This window comes from Eutrigla gurnardus, assembly GCF_963514095.1.
Source record: "Eutrigla gurnardus genome assembly, chromosome: 7".
Taxonomy (NCBI): Eukaryota; Metazoa; Chordata; class Actinopteri; order Perciformes; family Triglidae; genus Eutrigla; species Eutrigla gurnardus.
The window spans coordinates 6755954-6781041 of record NC_139921.1 but is presented as its reverse complement, the minus strand read 5'-3'; the positions used below and the strand labels follow the sequence as shown (position 1 = coordinate 6781041).

Sequence of the window (25088 nt, the reverse complement as noted above, 5' to 3'; positions counted from 1 at the left end):
AAGAATCTCAACGGCTTCACAAAGTGCAATGGAGAAACTCAACAAAACATGAAAAACGTTTTTCTACACGATTCATGTCATTTTACTGAATGAGCACCGATTTTATCACCATAATGTGTAAAACAAGCAAGTAAAAAAATATTAGACATCATCCCTGACAACAATTTGTCCTGGTCAAAACACATTGATACGATGTTCGGTACAATGAGCAAGGCATGGGCAGGAAATACTTGACACTGCATTTAACCAAACCTGTACTGAGTACTCTTATGCTGCGTTCACACCAAGCGCAAAGGGAACTATCGTGTTGAACTAAGTGTTCACGCTAGGTGCACTGGACAGGAGGCGGGGCTTGCCTCCTAGTAACAAACAACTTGTCATCAATCACGGTTGAAATAACAGCTACTGATGCTTTGTACATGTTGTGTCCAGATAGGAAACCAAACAGAGTCCTGTCTGAGTCCATAACATCAGAGATATCCACTGTCTCGGCTGGTTTACTCCAGCGGTATGGACCCAGATTAAACTATTTAGCTGTGATTTCATTGCAATAAACAGATAAAAAAAAGGATGCTGAAATAACTACATGATGATGGTGATTAGTAAAAAGTCATGGACGACAAGCAAACCACATTTAAACTCCACATGGAGTCTGGATTAATGGTGATAGGCTATGCTAATATTGTAGCTGCTCCATCAATATTCCAAATAAGGTCATCTAGATATTAATTCAGCAGCTTCCCTGTTTTTTGTACCACAGACTTTTAGTCTGGTCAGATCTGGACTAATATGAGCTACTATCGGAGAGCTCTGGGGACAAATGTGACGCATATGAAAGTGAAGAGTGAATACTACCTTAAGACTCGGTCGGAGGACTGGTTGGACTTGGGGCCGTCGCAGCCCTGGTGCTTCTCCTGGGCTTTGGCCAGCTTCTCGGCTGCAGCGATGGGACATCCTGACAGACTGAAATAAGAAAGCGCCTTAAGTTGCATGTATGAAACTGAAAATGTTTGGCTTGTTTGTGTACAGCCAATGAACATCTGTCTGTCCACTAATCAGTCCCAATGTTGACCGGTTTACAAATCCCCGAGTTCAGAGAGTATTTGCTTAAAATGCAAAACCAGTGAATTGCATCCCGTTTATACGGTGGCTGACATGGGCAAACAATGGGCCAAAACATTAGCTTAACAGATGATGCCATTTCAAAAACACATCCAAAAATCTGAAAACCAAATAAAAATGGAAACGTGCTGCAAATGAAAAACAGGAAGCCAAAACAAAATACTTTAACAGCAAACATGCTGCAAATACAAAAAAAAGATGCAAAGCCAAAGAGATACAGAAACAGAAAAACGCTGTGTATCCAGTCAGGAGTCCTCCAGGCCTCTAGGGGGAGTGCTGAGTGGAACAGCTCGATACTCCACCTGATGGAGCCCATATGTAGTGTGTTTGTTTTTGAAGCGGAAAAAGTGGAATAACAAGGAAAAATAAAAAGGTAAATACAATTTTTTTTTTACATCTGGGGCCCTTTCCAGAAAGCAGCCTCAACCAACTCTGAACCTAACCCTGACCTCTGAGTTGACCAACTCTGAGTTTTCAGGGCCCGGTTTCCCGATAACGTCCACTCTTAGCGCGCTACGAAGACTCCTACGTTATGACTTACCTAAAGGTAAAGTTGTTTACCTCTATAGTTGTGGTTTCCGAACGGTCTCTTAGGAGTCTTCTTAAGAAACACTCCTTACGTTGTTCGTACACGGCGCTGTCCAGAAAGAAAGTGCTGAAATCGATTGCCCAGAGTTCGATTTTCCATTTCATGCACAGGTGCATGACAGCACTATATTATAAAATGTAGGCTATTGCAGTGTTTGCTAATAAAACATTGCTAGAAATCCTTCTAAGCCTAAACATTTATTTAACCATGGTCGAACATACTACCATAGCCTATACTGATTTAAAAAAAAGATATAGAATATATAGAAACAGCGGAGGAGATTGAGCCAATTACATCCTTAATTACATGCGTATTTGTTGCCGTTGTAGTCGAAACTTATGCAATATAGCAGCGGCGTCGGTCAATATATCCATGGGATTGAAGTTGATCCTTATGAAAATTAGGTATCCCAACTAAACGGCTGCGAGGACGGCGACATCTTTGGTTCAGCACGAGGATGCGTTGTATCGCTGCCATAGTTTTGCCACCGTTCACAACCGTCACCGGCGTCCATTTATGACATTTTAGCCACTCAGAACCTAATTGTTTGTCAATGTGCCAATTTCCCAAATTGCTTGCAGGATTGTGCATGCCTTGACATTGACTAGGCCTAATGGGCTTATTAAATGACACTGTAATATACCTAGGCTACTGAGGTTGCGGTAAAGCTTAGCCTTGTGATGAAATTCATGCACATTTTATTTTTATTTTCTTCATGAATGACTTAAAACCATTTGTTACAGCCACTTTGCTGTTTTTTACTTTTAATATAATTTATTTGTGGCTTTGGAGTATGGAAAGTTTTTGTATGACAAAATGATTTCGTATTATTATCTTATTTGTTCTCGTATGTTATTTGACGTTTGTCATCGTCATGGGGGCTGACGAATGTTTGTGTTGGCCGATGGATGAGCGTGGCCTGGTAACATACTTTGTTTTGACCACTACTGTTGATATCAATTATTTGTTTGATATTTTCTTCGTTAAGATGGCATTTTTTACCTAATTTACAAGCGCATTGGATTACTTTTTTGTTTTTTGTTCCTGGAATCGAATAAATATTTTTTCTCTATCGAGCGTGTACGTAACAATACATTCACGTTTTTACATTGTTTATCGCCACAAGAAACTTTGGTCGGAATGGACACCACACCATTGGTGAAACACAACACTGGCAATGTGCAGTTCCATGCGCAACGGGGATTTCTGGGTTACTGTAGCCTACAGTGGCGGCGACTAGCGTCAGGAGCTGAAACATCGCTACGGTAGAGCTAAGAAGGCTCTAAGAGTGCTCCAGACCACTCTTACCAACGTATGACGTACGAAAGAGATTCATAGCAAAGAACGTTTCGGGAAACACGCAAAATGTTAAGTAGGAACTCTAAGTAGGGGTTACGAATGACGTAGCGTTAAGAAGGCTTTAAGAAGGCTTCGGGAAACCGGGCCCAGTTCCAGAACAGCTGTTCTGAATTAGTTCAATCAACTCTGAGTATGTAAACTAAAGTTACTGAACTAAAGTTACTGAGTGTTTATGGAAAAAAAGAGCTCATCCTTAGAAAGCAGAGCAACATAACTGCATCAAAGTAGAGATAGTTGGCGTGGCAGACATTTACTGCCCGACTTAATGTATATAACTTAAAAGTTGATTGATCTAAAGGTATAAAGTCTTTATTTTCAGGTCCACAGTGTGACTCTGTGGTGTAACGGTTAACAATGCTGCCTACAGTGCAGCTGACAGGTGTTCAACTCCCGTGGTTCACAAAGTAGCGGAATGTAAAAATAGTAATTTTTATAGAGGTGTAATCCCCCAGGCACAAAAAAGTGGATGCAGCAGAAAATTAAGCATTAATATATTAGTATTGTGCAAATAGGTAGACTAAGGCATATGATTTTAATCATATTTCACATATTAAACAGTAAATATAAGCAGCTATTTCAACACAGAAATGTCCTTAAACATTTCAGAAAACTCCTGTTCCCAAAAATCTAAAGAGCTCTGCAAAGAATCTGGATTATGTCCGCGATATGAAATGTTGAAAATCTGAGAATATTGTTTAGATATGTGATCGGTAGGAAAAACGCAAGTAATGAAAATCCTCTCCTGACGTAAAGCTGCTAGAATCACTTTTATTTCCGTATCGATGGAAAGCGAGCACGTTAGGTTCACAAAGTCGGCCTAAACATTGGGTTACCTCTCTTTCTGGAAGGGAAAACTCAGAGTACCCCTCTTCTCAGCGTTAACAAACTCAGAGTTTCAGGATAACCTCCTTTCTGGAACACAGCCCTGGTCTTTTACAAAAGTTCTGCAAATCTGTTGATTTTTTATAATGCTGTTAGAAAGCATACATAAAATGTTAAGTTTACAGGTTTCTTCCCACCTTATATGCAGAAAACTGACTGAATGTGCATCATTTTTCCATTTATGAATCTGTTTTAGCTTCCTGAACATTGCCGTTGTTGAATTGGCATGATGTCTGAAGCCGCAGCACGTTTCTCCTGATTGATATGTTTTGGGCCTTCGTAGCGCGTTTGCCCTTGTTAGCCACCGTACTTTTAACACTTAAAATAACGACACAATTAGCAACAGCTTGCATGTTTCCGGTTGAACGGCTCGCAATAATTCTCAGAATAGATATTCCCATATGGACAAATGCACATTAAAAAAAAGCATTTGTTTCCTTTCACACATTCACAAACACCGCTGTGTGTTCCGATAGTGTTTACTGGCTGTAAAACGTCGTCCTGACAACAAACTGACCAAACGTGACTAAAGTTCATGTAGTTATCCTTAACCTCCATCATTCTCCATCCACGCTGTCAACTGCAGTGTTCCGGGTCGCGCTGGGAAAATATTATCTTTGACAATGGCCCGGAGCCAGTATTGAGTCGCGTTCACGAGCAGCTGTCATCGGCGAGCCGGGCAGGTGGAGGAGTGTCACGTTGGGAGTGTGTGGAGGTTTATGTCAGCTCTTTCTAGTAAAAGTGAAAGTTTACTGTGCGTGTCCATGCGCGTGCCTATTTGGCGCCGCCGCCTTGTCAGCGAACGCAGCACGGAGCACTCTGTTCCTCCCAGGTCTGCACCTTCCTCCTGTCACCCCGGCTGAGTGGCAGAAAGGTGCTAATGGCTGCTGCTCGGGCCCCACTCCCCGAGCATCTGCTGTGGGTGACACTCCTCTTTCACTGTCACCTCGCCACGTCTGACAGCGCCGGCGACGGCGCCCTGCTATTCCTGTTCCAAACCTCCACCTGATAGATGCCGCTTTCTTCCGCTACGAGCTGATGAATGATTTATGATGCGGAGGGGTGTGAATTGCTGCATTGTAATCAGTCTCGGCTACGACGTGGGATTGTTAAACAGCTGAGCTACTTTAATTATTCCCTCCTAGCCGACATCGTGAGACAGACATCCACACACCAAAAGTAACGTTTCGCAAAGACAAAAAAAAACATTTTGACGAACACGAGGGGGGAAAAAATTAGGATAAAAAAAATTAACCATATGTCATAAAAAAAAAGTCCCATGGTGAAAAAAAGGAGCGTGCAACACAGACAGTGCCAGTTTGGGCGGACTGTCACTTACCTTCGGTGGGAGTTTCTGTTGCTATTGACATGGCCGCGTCCCGTGCAGCCAGGCGTAGGACACTTAAGAACATTCTCATACATAGCCACGACTTCACGCAGACAGGAGATAGGAGTGAAAGACAGGGAAGGTTAGGAGCCCTTACAACCACGCATGAGCTCTAATAGTGTGTGAGGAGCTTGGCATTATAAACATCATTAAGAAATGAGCCTGCGTGAACCCAAATGACCTCTTCTTCATTTTAATGAACACTAGTTTGAGAGGCCAGGCGAGGTTTTCCCACCATATTGCTTCCACTTATCCAGCCTTTCAAATTAGTATTCATGGAATAGGGACAGTCATGAATAAAAAGATGTCATTTAAGTTTAACAGGACAAAGCCGGCGAGAGACAGAAAATGGAAGGTTTTGGGCATGCAGAGAGCGGACGGACCAACAGTCAGCAATCATGCAAAACACGAGCCTTAAAAATCAATGGAAGAAGCAGACACGCGGAATACAGCGCTTGATAGACTGCGCTTTGTTATCATCTGGACGTTGTTGGGGCAGATAACGCGCTCTTCAATACCATTTACCATTAAAACAGTCCATAACTGTCTCAGATCCCCTCGGCAACCAGCCAATTAGATTAATGATCTATGGATGTCCGAGAGGAGCCGTTGGAGCACCGCAGGTGCGGGGAAGGGTCGTCTCCAAATCAGCGGCGTGCAGGGCCAAACCCCATCGGCACCAGCTTCATCATTATCACCCCCTTAAACTTTAACCCCTCATCATCCTCCTTCCCCGACATACTAATTGCCATTCGGTGCAGGTAATTGGACAAAGCCTGCCACCTCAATATGCCACAAGCCAATACATTATGCATATCCCAGTTTTGCCCCGTCCTCTGCAAAGACACAATTAGAACGGCTGGAAATGTAACGGCCCGATTCAGTGGGGACGGATAGAAATACAGCGACGCTGAGCAAAGAAGAACACAAGGAAGCAGACGGGAGGCGACGCGGCTCCGAATGCCTCGCGTGTTACAAAGGTAATTCTCTTTAAAGGCAAAAACAAAGACCCCCGTGTGAGGTGATTAAATATTTTAGCGTGGTACGGAGAAGAGCCACAATGAGCAAACAGGAACAGGAATTAATGAAGTTGAGATATAATTTAATCGTCATTTTTCACATTTCCCAAGGAACAGTCTGGTTGCACTGTGTGATTTGCCAATTTAATGAAGCCACTGCATTAATAATACATCGTCCATTCACTACAGCAAACGTGTTAATAGAGAGGGACTTGCCCAGTGATGTAGACAGGCTTTCAGTGTAATGAGTCCGCGGCACCCACAGGTGGTCACTTCAATGGGTCCCCAACAAAACCAGTGGGGTTTTCTGACACGTTGTATTAATCCTGTATTATAATAATAATAATAATAATTATTATTATTATTATTATAAGCAATGGTAATCATAGTAATAATAATAATTAATTAATTAATTATCAATGTGGAAGAAGGGTTATGGAGAAGGGGTGAGAGTAAGTTATTCTTCTTCTCACTCCTTTCCGAGCTGTAAAGAAAAACATTTTTTGGACATTTAAATCTTGCTTTATGATTTTCATTGCTCTGCAAATATTGCTTGGAATATCTAATTGTTTGACTATTTCGATTTTTGATCTTTTTTATTCCTATTTTTATGTCTTTATGTCTTTACTTGTTTGGAACAAATAAACAAATACAATACAAATACAATTATTATTATTAATCATATTAAATTATCTCTTTTTTTCATAGTAGACCCTGCCAAAGCCTTCAATGAAGTTTTAATGCAGCTCAATATCAACCAATATTCAGTAAAAAAATATGCATCAGGAGATCTGCATCAATGCTTTCTCGTCTCACGGATCCCTGATAATGTTTCTCAACAACAAACCTGTGTTGGAAGTTGGAAGCTAGTTAACGTTAGCAGCTAACAGCTAACGTTAACGGAGGTTCCATTCACTAACATGATGATGGGTTCAGACTCTATTCAGATAAAATGACAATAGGACAAAATAAATCAGAATGTTATCATGATATGTTTAAATGCAGTTTTTGCAGAGAAAATGTGTCTCAGGGTGAATTTTTCACATAAAAATATATTTTCCTTTCTAAACTTTCTAATTGTGTGTGTTTATGCAAATAACCACAATAAATGACTTTAACAAGGTAAAAGTAAAACATTTAGAGTTTCTGATGGTTTACTATTGGGGCGTTATACACTAACTACTATAACCAAACAAAACAACAACAAAAACCATCTTGCTCATCACCAATTGGCTAACGGTATCGGCGGCATCACTAATCGTTTTATTTGCTCCCTTTTTTTCCTGCTGATCCAATCTGTAATTTAAAACCATGATACGATCGGCACCGCAACGTTTCTGATTCGTTCTGCAATTTACCCCTTTAAGGTTACTTTTTAAATCCACATGAACCACTCCTCACATTGGCATGAATTAGATCCGCAGCACAGCACTTATTAAAAAAACAAAATAGGTCACTTTTAAAGCTGTTCATAGCCGCTACTCCTGTTATTTCCTTCTGCCAAAACAGTGGTGAAGAAAACCAGGAGCAAATGCCAGGAGTTGAGTTATCATTAAAACAAAATTACGACCGGTGTTTGAACCGTATGCCAAATTAATCAGAGCGCACGAGGCCAAACTGCAAGCTTGGCTTGTTATACGTGCTATATATCCCATTCTGTTTATGTTGGAGCCACTGAAAGTTGGCACAGCAATCAATCAAATACTCATTTTTTTGCAGGAAACATGTATAATTTAGGGGACCAAAACCACCCGTTTTGCTCTTTTTTTAATGTTAAAGGGCCAGTCATGAAAAAAATGGACGTCTTTGGATCACTTGAACCCCATTTTGTCTGTGCGTTGATAACTTTCACGGCTGTTGGAGAACATTCTGAACTCAACAAACGCTCAGGCTTTTTTTAGGGGGGAAAAATATATGAAACTCACAAAAAAAAAAACAGAAAAAAAAAAAAACACAGATGACCTCACGGCCAGCTAGCTGCATGGATGACAGGTTCAGCAAAGAGGCTGGTGAGACTACTGACCACATACACACACTGCAGGGGTGATAATGCCTTTTTACAGCCGGTCTGTTGTGTGTTTCACTTTGTAGTAACCTTTTAAAGTCAGGGAAGGAGGGGTGAAGACGACGCTGTAAAGATCCAGAAGAGCACTTTGTGTGATCCAGAGCATCCTGTGCAGGATTAGTGGTATCATTTCCCCAAAAAGTCTGCCCGATCAACACAAGTGAGGCACAGAGGAGGAACAGAGACATCGTATTCCAAAATCTCCAGTGACAATCAATTCGAGCCCATTCCAAATTCCATTTTGGGGCTCTTGATCCCGGTCAAGGTCAACTGCTCTGAGTCATTTCACATTTCTGGGAGACGAGCAGATCTCAACAAGACTCATCTGTGACACTCCCGATCTTTACAAGCCCGCCTTTAATGGTAACTAATTTCTTCACCGCCATTATTAAAACCCTCTTTTATTTTGATTGCAGTCTGGGTCATGATCGATCATAACTTGAATTTTACGCCGCAGTCAATGAAACGTGTAAATGGGCTTTTATTGAGAAGTTTGCACAAGGTGAATGAGACTAAATAGCCAGGGTGAAGTCTCGAAAGAGAAAAAACTCACTATTCATTTCAAGGCTAATGTTTATTGCTACTTCACTTGATCCGTGGCTGAGAGATATGATACGGCCTTTCTATTCAGCAGAACTTAATTGAGCAAGGAACACAAGCGAATGAATGGGGTCTGTGGCATGGGTGGTGGAGGCAGCCTCGGTGTTATCAAGGTCTGTGAGCATTTTTGTGGATGACTCAAATGTTCAGGCTCAATCAACATTACAACTCGACGACAGACAAAAGCATGGCAACCTTTTCTCATCAGGCAAACCCCGTGCTATGAAGAAGCATGCAACCCAATTAAGGGGAAAGTCTCATGCAGTCGAGTAAATCATTGATCGGCAGCTCTCGACCGTCCCGTCAGACACGTCACCGATGACTCACTTCCTGCCTCAACACCGTCAGGCAGGCAATCCACAAGCAAAACCACGGCGTCATGCAAAACGTCACAAGAGAAGTGCAGCTGTGACCCGTCTGACCCCCCACCCCGCTGAAATATCAAACACAGTTCCACGACAGCAAACCCACAACACACACGACGAGCCAGACGCAGCAGCGACCGCGGGAAACATGCCGACTCCTGAACATCACAGAGCGCGAAGGCCACAGGTGTGGTGGCGTGTGGCTGAAGGGCTTACTTTCTGGTGGCACCCTGTCTTTGTGCGGGCAGCCAGACAGGCTCCGGTGGTGGGGGTACAGGCCCGTCACGTGACCCGTGCCGTCGCAGCCGGGCGTCGGACACCGGCTTTCCTTCTTGTCTGCGCGGGAAGCGTCTGTGGGCAGATAGGTCATGTTGAGCTGATTTCATAAATACATTTGTTACATAGTTTTTTATTTCAGATTGATATCTGCAGATCACTTTTGAGCCACATGAGGGAGCCTGAATGTCCGTATTGTTCTGATTACTTTTAAACATTCAGCCATTATAATTGTTTGTTTTAGTGAAAAGAATGAGCCTATTAACTACACCTACATTGGTATTTGGTCTCATTTACAAAGTATAAAACATGCGTGGATGTTATAATAAACATACACGTACAAAATAACATATTCATGCATGTCATACAACATATCTCTTTGAAACAGCTGGTTTACCTATTCAAGATAAAATGGTGATGTGGAAACGGCAGTGAAAATGGTCAGGGATGTTCATTTAGGCACAGATTTGCTCTTCTCATGATTTATAGATGAGGCCTTTCCAGAATTGGGTCACGATGGTTTATCATTTTTAAAAAGTGGGTCCCCATAAAAAAAGTTTTCTGAAAAAGACCCAGCATTCATACATGTGGGGCTTTAAGTTGGAAAGAAACAGAGTTAACAAGGGAGTTTAAATGCAAAATGTGAATAACAGAGATGACGTAAAGAAAGGCAGACATACATCATGTTGAATCTGGACTTTTCTATAACTATGGCTAAGATGTTATTTTTTATTAGGGGGCAAAGCTCTTGCTCAGTTTTCAAAATCTTATTTTGAATAACATATATATAAGTATAAGATAAGACAGTCCTCTTTTCAGTGCCTAGATGTGATTTTAAGTCTACTATATATATATATTTACTTATATATAGCATTTCTATATATGATAAATGCAGGAAATAATATTTTCAGTTGTTTTTCATATTAGCCCTCCCATAAAAAAAAGCTATGCAACCAAAATATTTGAATTTTAAGTGGATTTATTGCTTTGTTCATTTGAAGTAATGGCGTGAAGACAAAGATGCAATAATTTGCTTGCTGACAGATCTTTTGATCATGACGTTTGTTTACTGAAATGAAATTGCCAAGATTTGTGAAATATTACAACTCTCGTGTCGGTGACCTTCACCAAAACATGTTTCATCTCTCAGCTTAGATTCAAGTCAAATTCAATTAATATTATACTTCTCTTTATTAAAACCACTAAAGCCTCCACATGTCAGTTTGTTGAGCTGCCTGTGACACACACACACACACACACACACACACACACACACACACACACACACACACACACACACACACAGAGGATAAGATTGTCTTTCCCTTCCCAAAACCTGGTTCTCCCATTTCTTTGAAACCCTGATCAGATACAGTTACCGCCAAAAAGCAGCGATGCCAAGCTGCCAACTGGCATTGTTTCTGCAGACGTAACTGTCCACCTATCGAACAAGGTCAAGGATCTTCTCGCAGTCAACACGCAATGACTCTAGCCGGATACATTCTACATTACCATTTTAAATGAAAATTAGGAACATTTACGAAGCCATTATAGCCTCTCATATCTTTTTGGAGCAGCCTTACAGGAGAATAGTGTTGTATCAGATCGTCCAAACCATTTGGAGCCATTTGAGTGACAGAAACCATTATCTAGAGCAAGTATTAGCAAAGTGGACGGGGGAGCAGCTATTATCTCATGCCACAGAAAGACAGACCACTGATTAAAGTTTTACAGGCCTGTGTAACTTGGGTAGCTCCACTTAAGGCCCTTACAGACAAACCAAAATAAACCAGAGGCTGTGGAGAAAGAGCAAAGAGAGGAATCATCATGAAGTGGGTAGGAGGGTTGAAAAGAGGAGAAAATTGAGAGGTGGCATGGAGCACACCTACTCATACATTTACAAGTGAGTCACCGAATGAGATCCCGTGTCTCATTCATCAGGAAAAAGCACCTCATTATCGTCCGTGGCTATCATCTATCTATGTCATATTAGGGGCATATGAGTTTGGTCCAATTTTGCTACGTCATGTCTGGCACCAGACAGGACTTGGTCTGCATAGCATATCTTAATAATGTTTCTCTTGGGGCAGATTATTACACGGACTGTCTGTGTTCGAACAGCATGTTGGAAAATAATTCTCGGCTTCCTCCCGTAAACACGCGTGCTGCCCGTGTGTTCTGCCTGCCACGCTTCCATCTGAGTGGAAGCAGCCAAGTGGAAGGCGTATTAGAAAACAGGGGATATTGATTGTGGCTGGGGACGGTCGGTGCTTTGCATAGCAAATGGCCCCCATTACCATACCATCTCTGGATAATTAATGTGCAGTCAGTTGGCCTGCAGTTTGTTATTGGTCATTCTGATACTGTTCAATTTTCATCTCAGCCTCATGCCTCTCTCAGGGAGATTCTCCCCCCTCTCTGTTCCTGATTCCCCCCTCCCTCGCCAAGCTCTGTTTTATGAATCACACAGGAACTGTGGTCACCGAGTTTCTGCTGCTATCTCTCCCGAGGAAAGATGTTATCGTGACTCAACTGTCTTTTGCGTCCTCTCATTATTCCAACATTAGCCAGACACAGGGGCCATGGAAGGCTTTCAAAATTAACATTTGTGTGGCATTTAAATCGCAGTGTATATCTGCTGATATCATAACCCTACTGTGAATTAGCATGCTCTTATTTGTTGGTCTCATCTGCTATCTTCCTTGTGAGGGGAAATTATTTAACCCGAAAGTCTGAATATGGTTGCTGTTAAGGATATGCTGAGAGGAATAAGGGAGCTTGAAATCAGATCATTGTAAATGCTACTGCAATTCTACTCTGCAAGAATACAACATCCAGCACATTCAGGTCACTGTGTAACAAAGACCACAGATGGAATACTGCAGTATTTGTACTATCCTACTTTCTTTGGTATCAGTATCAGGTCAAAGTGTCACAAACAAGGGTAAAAGGCTGCCTTGTTCCCTACAGAAGGCCTCTGTTTTGTAGCTTCCTCTCCCAAGTGCCTGCGCAGGTTTAAAAATAGGCAGCTTTACCCTGAGCTGCATCGCAGGGATGAGATTTGCGGTCCTAACAGGCCGTGCAGATTGCCATTACTTATGCCTGACAAGTCTACCCTCTGATGTTTCCATGCTGGCCTATTTTAACAACATAAGCTGCTGCTGCCGCTCCCGCTGCTACCAAGATGCGAATTTCCAAATTGGCTGAAAAAGCTTGTCCCGGGGTTATAGTGGAGTTCCCAGAATGCATGTGGGCTGTCTCGTATCCAGTACGGGATAGGCAGAATACAGAGCCAAACAGTGGCAGACAAACATGTTACCTGAGCTTGTTAAAATGAGGTAAGTATTTCTACACTTGTAGACATGGTCTCTAATGGAGGCTTGCTCTGCATACAAGCACGTCTGGATTTGAAAGAAAAACTCACCTTTATGGTAGAAAGGCTTCTTCATGCCATCAGGAAGCCGGGCTTTACGCTCAACGCCGTAGCCATGCCGTGAGCCATGGTCCTCGTGGTTATACCTCACCCCGTCTCTCCTGGCAGCCTCGGCTGCCATTTTATCCCGCATTGCCTTGGCGCGTTCTGACTCTAATGCAATGGCCTTCTCCAACAGGGACAGGTTTCCCTTTGTCATGTCAAACACTTCTTCTGATCGGTCCGACGTGACAGAGGCCGTGTCCTCGTCAAAGTCCCGGAGGCTGGTGTGATATCGGTTGTCCTGCGCGCAACTGGAGAAGGCCTTGGAGCGAGGGCTCAGCTGCTCCTCAAGCTTCATGAGATTGTCCATGTCGGAATAGTTCCTGTCAAGTGTTCGCCCGTCTTGGCTATGGTGGAAATCCCCGTAGCTGTGATGCTGGGATTGTTGATTGGGATCCCCGCATGAAAAATGGTTTTGCTGTGATGGTCCATTTCGGTCGGTGGGCTTTGTTTCGCTTAGTTTCCGAGCCAAGTCGAAACATTGGTTTCGTAGGCACTCCAGACTGCTAAGACACACTTCCTCGTCGCTGTTTTCTATTTGTCCGTTATTGTTGAGCTTAACTTGTCCATTACCATTGTGCCCATTTCTCCCATTATGAGTACAGCCATTCTCGCCTGTGCCGTCCTCAAACTCCTGCCCATCTAAATTGTCGCCCATTACCGCTCCGTGACCTTGTGCCAGGAGTTTAAGGGAGTCCACCGTCTCCCGGACCACATCGCTGTCAATGTCCAAACTCAGATCACCCCTCTGTGTTTCATTCCTATCCCCCTCTTCTTCTTCCTCTTCTTCCTCCTCATCTTCTTCTTCCTCCTCCTCCTCCTCTTCGTCCTCCTCGTCCTCTTCATCCTCTTCTTCCTCCTCGTCATCGTCCTCTTCCTCCGCACTGTTAGAGGAGTTGCTGTTCATCTCAGATTCCGTCATGGCTCGGTTGGCGGCGTCTTCTGCGATCTTGCCCAGGTTGAGGAGGGACTTTGCCACAAGTTCGTCGTAGTTCTCGTACTCCTCATTGTTGTTGTTGTCCTTCTCCGTCGTTGGGCCAGATCTGGCATTACCGCCGCCACCTCCGCCATCGCCCTCGCCCCCCTCGCTGCTGCTCATCTGATCGTCCTCTGTTGGAAAGAAAGAACAAACGTCTTGTAATTAAATTTCCGTCATTCTATTTTACTGGTAAATCAGATTTCTGGGCTTGGTCCATCTAAATTGGATAAGGAACTCTTTGCTTCCCCTAATAATTTACTTTGAGAGTCTTAACAGCAGCTTGTGTTCTGAATTGTGAATCAGCACAGGAAGTTAAATATAGTGGTCGGGGAAAGTTCCAGAGAAAGATGCTCTGGTAAATATATGAAACCAGGGGCTATATCTTTGGCAAGTCTTATTTTTGCATTTATTTCCTGGTTGTCTTTTGAAAAAGATAAACACAGGTCTTGTGATTAATAACACTAGTGCGGTGTCCGTTCAAAACATGCTTATTGAGATCGGGCCGGATGCTCGGGCTGGGGTGTTACTGCTTTCTTGAGAACCGCTTAAAGAAACAACCTCACTCCAAACACTGCACCGGCTCCTCAGATATACAGCTGTCATGACCTGGGAGCGTCACACGCTGATGTCATAGCTACTCACCGTCAGAAATACACTCTGGTTCAGGAAAGAACCCCAAACAGATATAGATTTATTATGTTTAGATATGAATAATAGTGAATCATGTCCCTATTCTAACTCAGTGTACCCCACACAACAAGTGTGGTTACTAGGCTTGTGCCGATATACGTTGATCTCTAGGATTTATGATGGTCAGAGTGATCTATAATAGCTGATACCTTTACCTATGTCAAGACCATATTTGGCTTGTTATCATTTTTACATTAATAGGAAAAATCAAATGTTATTAATAACTAAAAGAAAAATTGTGTGTAGTTTGTCACTCTCTCTCTCTCTCTCTCTCTCTCTCTCTCTCTCTCTCTCTGTATCTCTTTAATGAAGTAAAAATATGAATGAAGGACTTTTAGAAGAAAAGCATCAAATCACACGGAAGTCACAGCTGCTCAAAGTCAGAAACGTCGGTGAAATACACTTCCACTTTCGAAATAGGCTTATTAGTTGCTGGTTTGGACCACCGCGGCTAAAAAGTTAACGCAGAAGAAAACACAGCAATTACTTGCTTGATAGATTACAGAATAATTCTGTAAACAGTTGAAATTGAGATGACATTTTGTGCATTGTCCAGCAGTGTGAATCACAACTCTGTGAGAAAACCTACAATTTAGAAAAGGCTTCTTTTTTTTTCCAGGAGAGTCGAAAATCTGAGGGATAATATTGTGTTCCATCTGCGGCGCGATGAACCCCATTCAGGAGCTATTCATCATTTGCTAGTTCTTTTCTCATTCAATCATCAGTATCTTTAGAAATTTCTTTCACTGCCTAATTGATTCTGACAGACTGCAAAAGGTTACTGAACCTCTTCTGTCAGTAATTTCAAGCACTCACTCCTGGAACGCTTCCAATCTCTCCTTTCACATTTCCGCTGAGCCGCCAAGAGCACATCGCTCACGTTGCCGTCACATTTGCCACTTACGTTCCTGCCCCAACCCCCCTACCCCCACCTCAACCCCCCTACCCATGAAATAAAAAAAACAGTGTTAATTATTAGTGATGAAATATTAATTATCACCAGGCTCATTCATCAGAGCAAAGTATGCATGCAAAAACAAATCTGAATACTATCCAACTATATACTTTGTACATAGACTAAATGAACCGTTTCCCTCGCTGACATACTGTACACACACACACACACACACACACACACCAGCTCATGTAATGAGAGCAACACAATATTGGTGCTTGGGGGGTGAGGGCTTTCGAGCGGGAAGAGGGAGCAGTCACGAATGACCAGGCACATATTTTGACAGGGGAAGGCTTCTTACAGCAACCTCCTGCACCAGGGGTTTAATTTTTGATGGTATGAAACATGGCACTGGAAAGCAATTTGAAGAGCAATCAAGGTACACAAAAGAGATATGGAAGCGAAACAGATTAAGGAGGGAACAGAGAGACTGCGCTGGCCTGAATTGGCTTTGGATTAGCTCCAGAGATGTGCATGCCACTGAGAAACACAGAAGCTCCAGAATGTCACCTCTATTACATTTCGGAGATTGGAATCTGCCCAGCGACCGTCCAGTGCCGCTGTGTTGGGGCGAATGAGGAACATGGTAATGATGCATACAGGAAGATTTCTCTGCCTTTGTCAGGGATAATGATGCAGATTATGAGGGTGGGAGAAAAAAAATCCATTCATGTAAGAATCGACATTCTTCTTGGATACGGAACCGATTCGCAACTTCGAAAAATACCATTTGTTTCGACAAAACGAGGCGAGATATTACTATTGATGGACAATAATCCTACAGACCAAGGCTGTCAACACATACATTAGATATATATTTGATAAAATATGAAAATGAATATACGATTGCCCCAAGCGCACTTGATGCAACGCTTGACCGGATTCACACGTCATTTTCATTAATACATAATGAAATGTTACATGAGGTCAAGCTGAACAATGAATAATTCAAAGACCACCGTAACGATGTCAGAGAACTTGACCGTACCATCAGCTGTGCGCTCCGGATCAGTAACCGCTTAAAAGATGGGGGATATTTGCTGTCTTGGACATTTGTACTGTAACACGTTTAAAGCAGGCGATCTCCCTCCAGCCAGCTGCTACCTTATTCATGTTGCTGGTATAACTCCTCATTTCATCATTCCAATCAGTTTCTCGTCCATTGCGACACAAAGTGAGCTCAGCTCACAAAGTTAGGACACGATGCAATGGATGTAATGCATGATTTGTGGACATCAGTAGCACTTATCAAGAAAACATGCATGAATCAGCTGCTGCCCATGGAAAGACAAGCTGAAGAGACGCTGGCAACAGTCCACTGTCTCGGTGTTGCTGTTGAGGCCTCGGCTCAAACGAACACCAGTCCGTAGAGATTCACATTCTGCAGGAAAATGAGAGCGCGGCTGCTGAGACGCCACATCAACACTTTGGGTGGGTAGAGCTACGCACCAACCAGGGTTCACACACTCCTCTCTCAGAGCTTCACTCTTAATTGGACTTGAAGGCACTGTCAGGTCCAATCGTGATGCGGGGGTGCAAAGCAAAATCTGCTGGAGAGAAACCTGCCAAATGTGGCGCGCGTTCGGGAGGGGCCCGAGACCAGATCTAGATGGCATTTTTGAATCGCGTCATCAGGAAAGGCATAATTAACCTGAGGCTTTGATTGTCAACACCTCTAATATTTGAAGGATTTCATGTTCATCAAGAGACAGACAACCGAAGTTCCCTTTGTTATTAAAACTGCTTGGTGTTTTTGAAGTCTGTTTTTTTTTTTCTTTTCTGGGGAAGGCCTGAACATTTTAGTGGGAAATAATTGTAAAGGACAATCCTGATGAGTAATTCCGATTTCTTTGCAATTTAAGTGCAAAAAAATTTTTAAATAAATAAATAATAGAGCTAAAAAATAGCTCTATTAAATACTAGTGCTGCTCGATTATGGCAAACATCATGATTACAATAATTTTGGTAAATATTGAGGGCACGATTACTCACTGCCTTTAGAAACCCCATGTATTCAGAAAAAACATTTTGTAGCCTTCATTTATTTATTCAATCTGGTGCACTTTGAGAGCAACATTAAGATGTTAGATCTATAAGGAACTTTGTGTTCTAGTAACCAATTTAATCATAAACGCATATCGTTTGCATGGACATTAACGGTGATGACATGGTGAAGCATGGTTAACGAGACAGGGTCTGTGTTTCTGTGTCCCTCCCAAACTGAGCAGCCATTCCTGACCCCCCGTCCCTGACCCACCATCCTCACCGTCCCTGACCCACCATCCTCACCGTCCCTGACCCACCATCCTCACCGTCCCTGACCCCCCGTCCCTGACCCCCAGTCCCTGACCTTCCGTCCCTGACCCCCCCGTCCCTGACCCACCATCCTCACCGTCCCTGACCCCCCGTCCCTGACCCACCATCCCTGACCGACCGAACGGGATGCATGCAATCCGCTGGAAAGGAAATGGGTGCGCTGGATTTCTAACACAAGATAACATACCCACTGGAAGCCAAATTGAAATTCAATCAACGGCACGGCGCTAAGAGTTGCAAACAATTTGGCACCAGTGAATCTCTCCTCCAGCTTCTGGATTTAGACCACAGTAGCAGACAGTCAAGGCTTTGAAAATCAATGCATATGCAAGTGAAATCTGCAAATGAATAAATAAAAAGCAATATTAAAAAATAAGCAATCACTGTTGGAATAATGCATGGTATGGGTTCAGCCATGCTGAGTTCACTATGTTGTTTCAAGTCTTTCATCTCTTTCCAATGGAAAACACAAGCAGTGTTTGGACATCATGGCCACCTGCTCCAAACTACTTCAGTCATCCATCAAATGTGGTACAACTTTTTGGGAAATATGTTTTCTGCTTTGTGTTGGAGATTTACATGAGAAGCCCATAGACTGTAAATAAAAAGTGAACGTAGTCATCGTGATGTCAAACATTGGTTCGGGGACTACGGAAAGAAACCTTACTGGACCTGGATCCATCTGGATTCTGGTGTGAAGCTGTTAACAAAGTTACCTTTATAATTCAAGCTCATCTAAGTAGCTAACTGCATTGGTAGCATTAGCAGCAGTAGCATCCCCTGCATCTGCTCTGTTTGACTCTAAATTTACCATAATGTACTAAATGAACATCATGCTGTGTTGAAAAATACTTAAACTAGAGATGGAGACCATAAACTCATGTTTACAATGTTTACTGAGATAATAAATCTCGTAAGAGGTAGGGTCATTTCCTCATAGACTTCCATGCAATCACTTATTTTTGCAACCAGAGGAGTCGCCCCCTGATGGCCAGTAGAGAGAATAGAAGTTTAAGGCACTTCAACTTGGGCTTCTCTTTTTCGAAGCGGAGGTTTCCAGCTGGCCTAGTAATTTCCTGGAGTGTCTACTGGTTGCCTGGCAACCAGTGTCATGTTAGCACTTTTGTATGAATTTAATAAATGAGATATAACATGTTAATACTGAGATTTTAGAGGTACTGCTTCTGTCATCTTCATCTGACTCCCCGCCACAAAGCATGTTGAACTATTCCTTTAAATTACTTCCTTTAAGATTCTCATCTATCCATTGTGTTTTAGTACAATATGAAGAGGAAGTGATCTCACCTTGCTCTTGACTCTGCTCTCCTTCCTCCTCCTCCTCCTCCTCCTCCTCCTCTCCCTCTTCATAGTCCACCTCCTCTACTGCTTCCTCCTCTTCTTCTTCCTCTTCCACCCTCTCCTCATCCACCGCTTCCTCCTCTTCTTGCTCCACCTCCACCTCCTCCTCTCCGTCCCCTCTCTCCACCTCCCCTTCTTCATGCTCCATTTGCTCTACGTTGTAGTCCATGTAGCCCTCCACCTCCCCTTCTTCGTCCTCCTCCACTTCTCCCTCTTCCTCCTCTACTGCTCCTTCCTCCTCCTCTTCTTCCCTTTCGTCCATCTCCTCGGTTCCGTCCGTCTCGTAGCACTCCTCCATGGTGGAGTTGTCCATGTCATCTAGGTAAGTGCTCCTCTTGGGGGAGGTTTCCAGGGTTTGTCTGTCTAGGCTCTTTCTCTTCTTGGCCCGGGGGCAGCCGTACACACTGCAGAGGAGAGATAAGAGGGCAGCTGTTAGCTGTGAACCTCACCTGGCCATATACGCTCATTTAGCAATCAGGCCTCTGTGTTAAGGTGCTGCAGCTTTAAAAAACACAAGGCACAAAGCAGCAAAGGAGCACGAGTCTCTTACTGCGAGGAAAGCAATGCCTCTTAAGTTCTTCTGCTGGGGAAAATATTAAACGTTGCTTAACCAACCTTAATTAGACATGTACTCATTAACTATTGGGCAATTATAATAAAATGCACCATTTCTTCTAGAAAACAGTTACAAAGGGATACACTCTCTTACTGTGAAGCAAACAAAAGAGAAGATTCAGTTTATTTTCACATTCATTTATATTCAGGTAACATCAATTTGTTCTTGAGGCAAAAGAAAATCACTGTGCATGCTGCGCAAACGCTTTGTTCCGGAGTGATGTGCCCTTGTTCCGACGTGAACCGCGTGCAGCAAAACACAGCTGCTTGCCTGGAATTGACTGTAAGAAGGGAGAGACAACCTGTAGCCTGATTAATTGAATCTCGCCGAGCCACCTCAGGTTTTAATGTATTCTTCGGCTCCCCACGGCAGCAGGGGGACAGATCCTAATCTGATAATCTGATAATCTGTGTATTCGCTCAGGCTATTGATCACAGTTGGCTTAATCCATTTCACTCATCAAACCTCTGAGAGCCCCGAGTCGCCGCATCCCCAATGTAAGCTGCACGTGTGTGTGTGTGTGTGTGTGTGACTTTGGGATGTGTGCTGCTGTTTGCACATTTGTGTGTGCAGCACAATTGGAACAAAAGCACCCACACAGTCAGAATTATGATGAGTTCTGCTGAGTGTTTTGGCCATCAAATAAACCTCTTGTCCGGGCTCGAGTGTAAGAGAGCTAAACACGCTTTGGGCATGTTCACTCGGCTGTGAAATATCCCTGGCTCCTATTTTTACAACCTCTGGATGTTTCCCCGGCTCTGCGATACTTAGAGCTAGACCCGATGTGAGTGAAGGACACAAGGCTGTGTGTGAGACTAAGGAATTGGTGCTCAGTGTGTGCTGCTTTTTGTGCTGGAGCGGCTATGGAAAAGGGCCAGCAGTGAGGATGGTGGGTTGCAGTGTTAGAAAGGTTCTTCATGTCCCATAGTCCAATATCCTATCCATCCTTCTCCCTCTCTCCTCAGTTCCAGATGTCCATCAGTCAGTCAGGGTACAGTCAGCTGGCAGGCTCAATCTCACCCAGCCCAGGGATTCCTTAATGGTCTGACCCCCCGCACCCCCTGCAACCAGGGGCCTCATTTCATTAATCTAGGCCCACATGGAAACTCATTCCCTGCCTGACAGCCGGATCTCTCCCCCAGGGCAGCGTGAGGGTCTGCGGGACAGCGAGGGGGGGTGCGCTGCAGCACTGTGATCAATAGTGCTTGTGACCAAACATCTCAAAAGCACATTAAAATGCCACTCATCCCGGCCCCTCCATTCCAGGGCCCTCTCCAAATAAATCAAGAGCCGGTCCCAGCAGGTTAGCGGCTGCCAAGGCAGGCGGGCTGGCAGGAGAGGAGGATAGGTGAGTGGAGGAGGGGGGGAGAAGAAGTGTGTGAATGGCACAGAGACACAGGCCTTCGCCCCCCTTCTCCCCCTCGGCCTTCTGGTCCAGTCCCTTTTGTATTGCGTCACAGTTTTATTTATACATATGTGAAGCTCAAACTGTAATTTCTTGTTTTATGTTTGCAGGGCTTTCCCAGTTCCTGTAGTGTTTTAGAGAAGACAAAGACTATTTTTGGGGTGTTTTTTTCGAGGTGAAGATGCTAAATTAGCAGACGTTGGCATCTCTACTCACAAGTGACTTGAAAAAGATTCGCTATCAGAAGTGAAAAATAGAGGCCGATTTAAAAATCCATAAATTATTATGGAAACAAAGAACAGACACAAGTAAACATCCGTTTTTGTGAAAAACAATCAAATAATCTTAAATAAGATGATCATAAATCATAAGGTCTCCCTACACAAATAATGGGTAAATTAAAAAATACAATTGTTTCTATCCTGTATTTTTTTTTTAAAAATCAGGCTCTATTTCTCACTCGTTTACCATGATAACAAGCGAGACAACAACCCATCCCTACTCTAGATTCATCTGGATAATATCTCGTCTTAAAGCAGCATTTGTTTTCAGGCATTGAGCCGCAGCAAAGCTCAGTGGCATTAATGCAAATCACACAAAAAAAAGGTTGTTGAATGACTATGATTGCTTTGCAAAATCCAGCTAATGGAGAGCAAATAATACATGCTGCCTTGTGTATTTTTCATTGTATCTTCAAGTGTCAAGTGTGCTTCATCATCTTGTGTCACGATGGTGCAAACAAACGGGGAACGAACGCGTTTTACAACCTGACTACGCTTTAAGTTCCGCCTACATGTGAGCAGATATTTGGATCCTGCTTGGAAGCTTTTAATCACACTCCCGTTGAGAGGCGTTCTCAGGTTGGTGTGAGCCTGAGAGAGGTACGTTTGCCCCCGCTGCTCCTCAGCCCCGCCATGACTAAGCCGCAGGAAGCCTCCGCCATCCCACATTCCCTGGCTCTGTCGCCGTGTGACCTTGGCTGCAACATTTGTCGTCACAGGCAACGCATCCCACTCACTGCGCTTGGCAATTAAAATTCCAGAAATAATTAGGTAGCATTCAAATAAAAAAAAAAAAAGAAAAGACATTCTGCGGGCATTGTGCAGAGAGAGAGAAAGGAAGGAGAAGAAAAATAATACCGTACCATTCCAAGTTTCCCGTTTGCTTTGTCCCCTGGCAGTATCACAAAATCCTCCAGGAGGAGTGCACAGTATGAGAGGTAGCAATCAAAGAAGAAAAGAGCTTCAGATCACAAAAAGACCACTTCATATTTTATGGAGTGGGCATCCTCACCATTATAAGATGGAACAAATTCTATTACTGTGTGAACAAGTGGCCCCTTTGATGCCGGAAAAAAAAATACATATCTGGAAACGTTACAGAGAGGGGCCCGGGTTTCTGGAGCATTAATGTGAGGCGGGAGAAGGAGCGCTCCCGTTTGGCTAATTTTGGGTCGACAGTTGAGCGACTGCTGGAATGCGACAGCGTTCCACGGCGCCTTTATTAGCAGTCATATTAGTGGCTCTTCTCAGCGGGGGCAAAAGCTTTAGCCGGCCATTAGCATCACACGCTATTTGTCTCCCTGACACAGGGACGTTGCCTCCTCTCACTGCTGCTTTTTGCTAAACCCTCTCTCTCTTCGTCACCCTGTCCCCAACATCTCTCCCCCTCTGTTCTCATCATAACCTCACATGCTCTCTACGCTTTCATACATCCACCTCCTCCATATCTCAGAGCATATATATTCTCCTCTCACACCTAAATGTCCCACCCCGTTCCCCATCTCTTCCCTCAACCTCAGCTCATTGTCGCTCCTTCGCTCGCCACGGAGCCCGACCGGAGACGGAGGGAATGCACCACCTCTGGCTGTGCGTCGTATCCAGCAGGAGGATCTATAGACACGTGTGGCAGAGCCCCGTCTCCATGGTGATACCCTCCAGAAATCCATGAGGGATTCAGTCATCCTCACAGCAAAGCCAGTGAGGAAAAATGAGAGAGAGCAGGCAGACAAGGGGGGAGACAATGTGAGGTGGAGAGCAGAAAACGGAGGCTGTAGGAGCGAGACAAGAGAGGAGCTGTACATTTATGTGCATAAGTGTTCATATATGCATCTTATATGTGCATGCAGGATTGGAGGAATGTAGGGAGGAGCAGCTGAAAGTGTGCATGAAAGAGGAGAGAGGATCATTTCAGAGCTGTCAGGCTTCTCCTGCTAGCAGGGGAGAACAAAAGACGAGTCTTGGTGCAGGAGGCTCAGCGCATGGCAGACGCTGCAATTTGGGGCGTTTTCTGTCTTCTCAAGCTCTCGCTCACATATCAGCTGCTGATGCACACACACATGCACACACACACACAGCATTTTGTCCTAAAACTTGTCAAATATTACTTCATTGTTGTAGTGTCGAAATAATCCTCGGTGTCAGCGAAACATGCATGATGTGTGAATGTGCTGAAATTAAATGTCCACTTAGATTTACACTAAAGTCTTAGTAATACAAGACATGTAAGTGTAATCTTGTCATGTGTGGTTGAGTATGTATTCCATCCCTTCATCCCAAAAGACGTTAAAGTGATGGGAATCAAGGTTAATGATAATATGACCAAAAGAAAATATTTATTGATACATATTTCAGTCATTTCAAGACCATTAAATGTACTCTGCTTTGAGTTCAAATGAGAAATGCAACTCTTCTTTACAAACGTACATGTGCATTTTTATTCAAACCCCATCTTCAGTACTTAGTGGAGCATCCTTTAGCCTTTATAACTTCTAATAAGCATTTTTCGGGAAGTGCTGACAGGCTTCTTCCATCTCTCTCTTGGAATGTTTGCCCATTCTTCACGTGCATAAGATTTTCAATAGGATTCAAGTCAGATGACTGAGAAGGCCACTCCAGGACATTCCAGGATTTATTTCTTTGCAAGCTGTGGTTGACTTGCAGGTGTGCCTGGGATGATTGTCTTGCTGGAAAGTCCAACGTTCACCAAGGTTACACATTCCTCTTTAAAATGGCCTGGTATTGCTGGGAATCCAAGATGCCAGGTACAGTTCCACATCATCAGTGACCCACCTCCATGCTTGCAGACATACCTCTGGTCCATGTGTCCAAACAGTCCCAGTTTAGTTTCATCAGTCCATAAAACTGTCTCCCAAAACTCTGCAGTCCTATCCAAAGTGCTCCTGGCATATTATATTCAACCTTCCCTGTTCCTGGTGGTCCAGAGTGGAGTGCATCTTGGAGTCTGGCCACAAAGTCCTTGTTTATTCAGTGCTCGTCTTAAAGTTGCCACTGAAGCACTTGTCACAGTCCTTATCAGGTCACCCTGTAGACATTTTGCAGTAATACAGGGTTTTTCTTAGTTGTCCTGATTATGTTGCTCAGGGCTCGTGATGAAATGTTGGACTTTCTCCCAAAGCCATGCAGGTTTACAGCTGTGTATACGTTTTACACTTCCTTGTAGTGCTCCCAATGGTGTCTCTTGGGATGTTAACTTTTTGGGAAATCGTCTTATAGCCAATGCCTTTATTAGCCCTCTCAGCTTTTGTTGAAGCTCTCTTGAGTGAAGCTCACCTTGAACACCTTCATGGGAATAGTATATATGCATCACAGCTGACACAGATGAAGGAT

General features: G+C 43.5%; 2 protein-coding genes across 7 annotated transcripts in view; both read right to left on the bottom strand.

Annotated features, from left to right (window-relative positions):
- Nucleotides 1–25088, bottom strand: part of myt1lb (myelin transcription factor 1-like, b) — a 115101-nt gene that overhangs the window by 28131 nt on the left and 61882 nt on the right. For all 6 annotated transcript variants that reach the window (XM_084013979.1, XM_084013981.1, XM_084013982.1 and 3 more), the window contains exons 5-9: nt 19385–19842; nt 13089–14249; nt 9605–9739; nt 5292–5382; nt 856–963 (exon numbers count right to left, since the gene is read on the bottom strand). In XM_084013979.1, coding sequence (XP_083870105.1) covers nt 856–963; nt 5292–5382; nt 9605–9739; nt 13089–14249; nt 19385–19842 — 1953 coding nt within the window. The remainder of the gene's footprint in view (nt 1–855; nt 964–5291; nt 5383–9604; nt 9740–13088; nt 14250–19384; nt 19843–25088) is intronic.
- eipr1 (EARP complex and GARP complex interacting protein 1) overlaps nt 15928–25088 on the bottom strand; it is a 245599-nt gene continuing 236438 nt past the window's right edge. The window contains exon 10 of the mRNA XM_084013997.1: nt 15928–15949. The gene's annotated coding sequence lies outside the window, so the exon portion shown is untranslated. The remainder of the gene's footprint in view (nt 15950–25088) is intronic.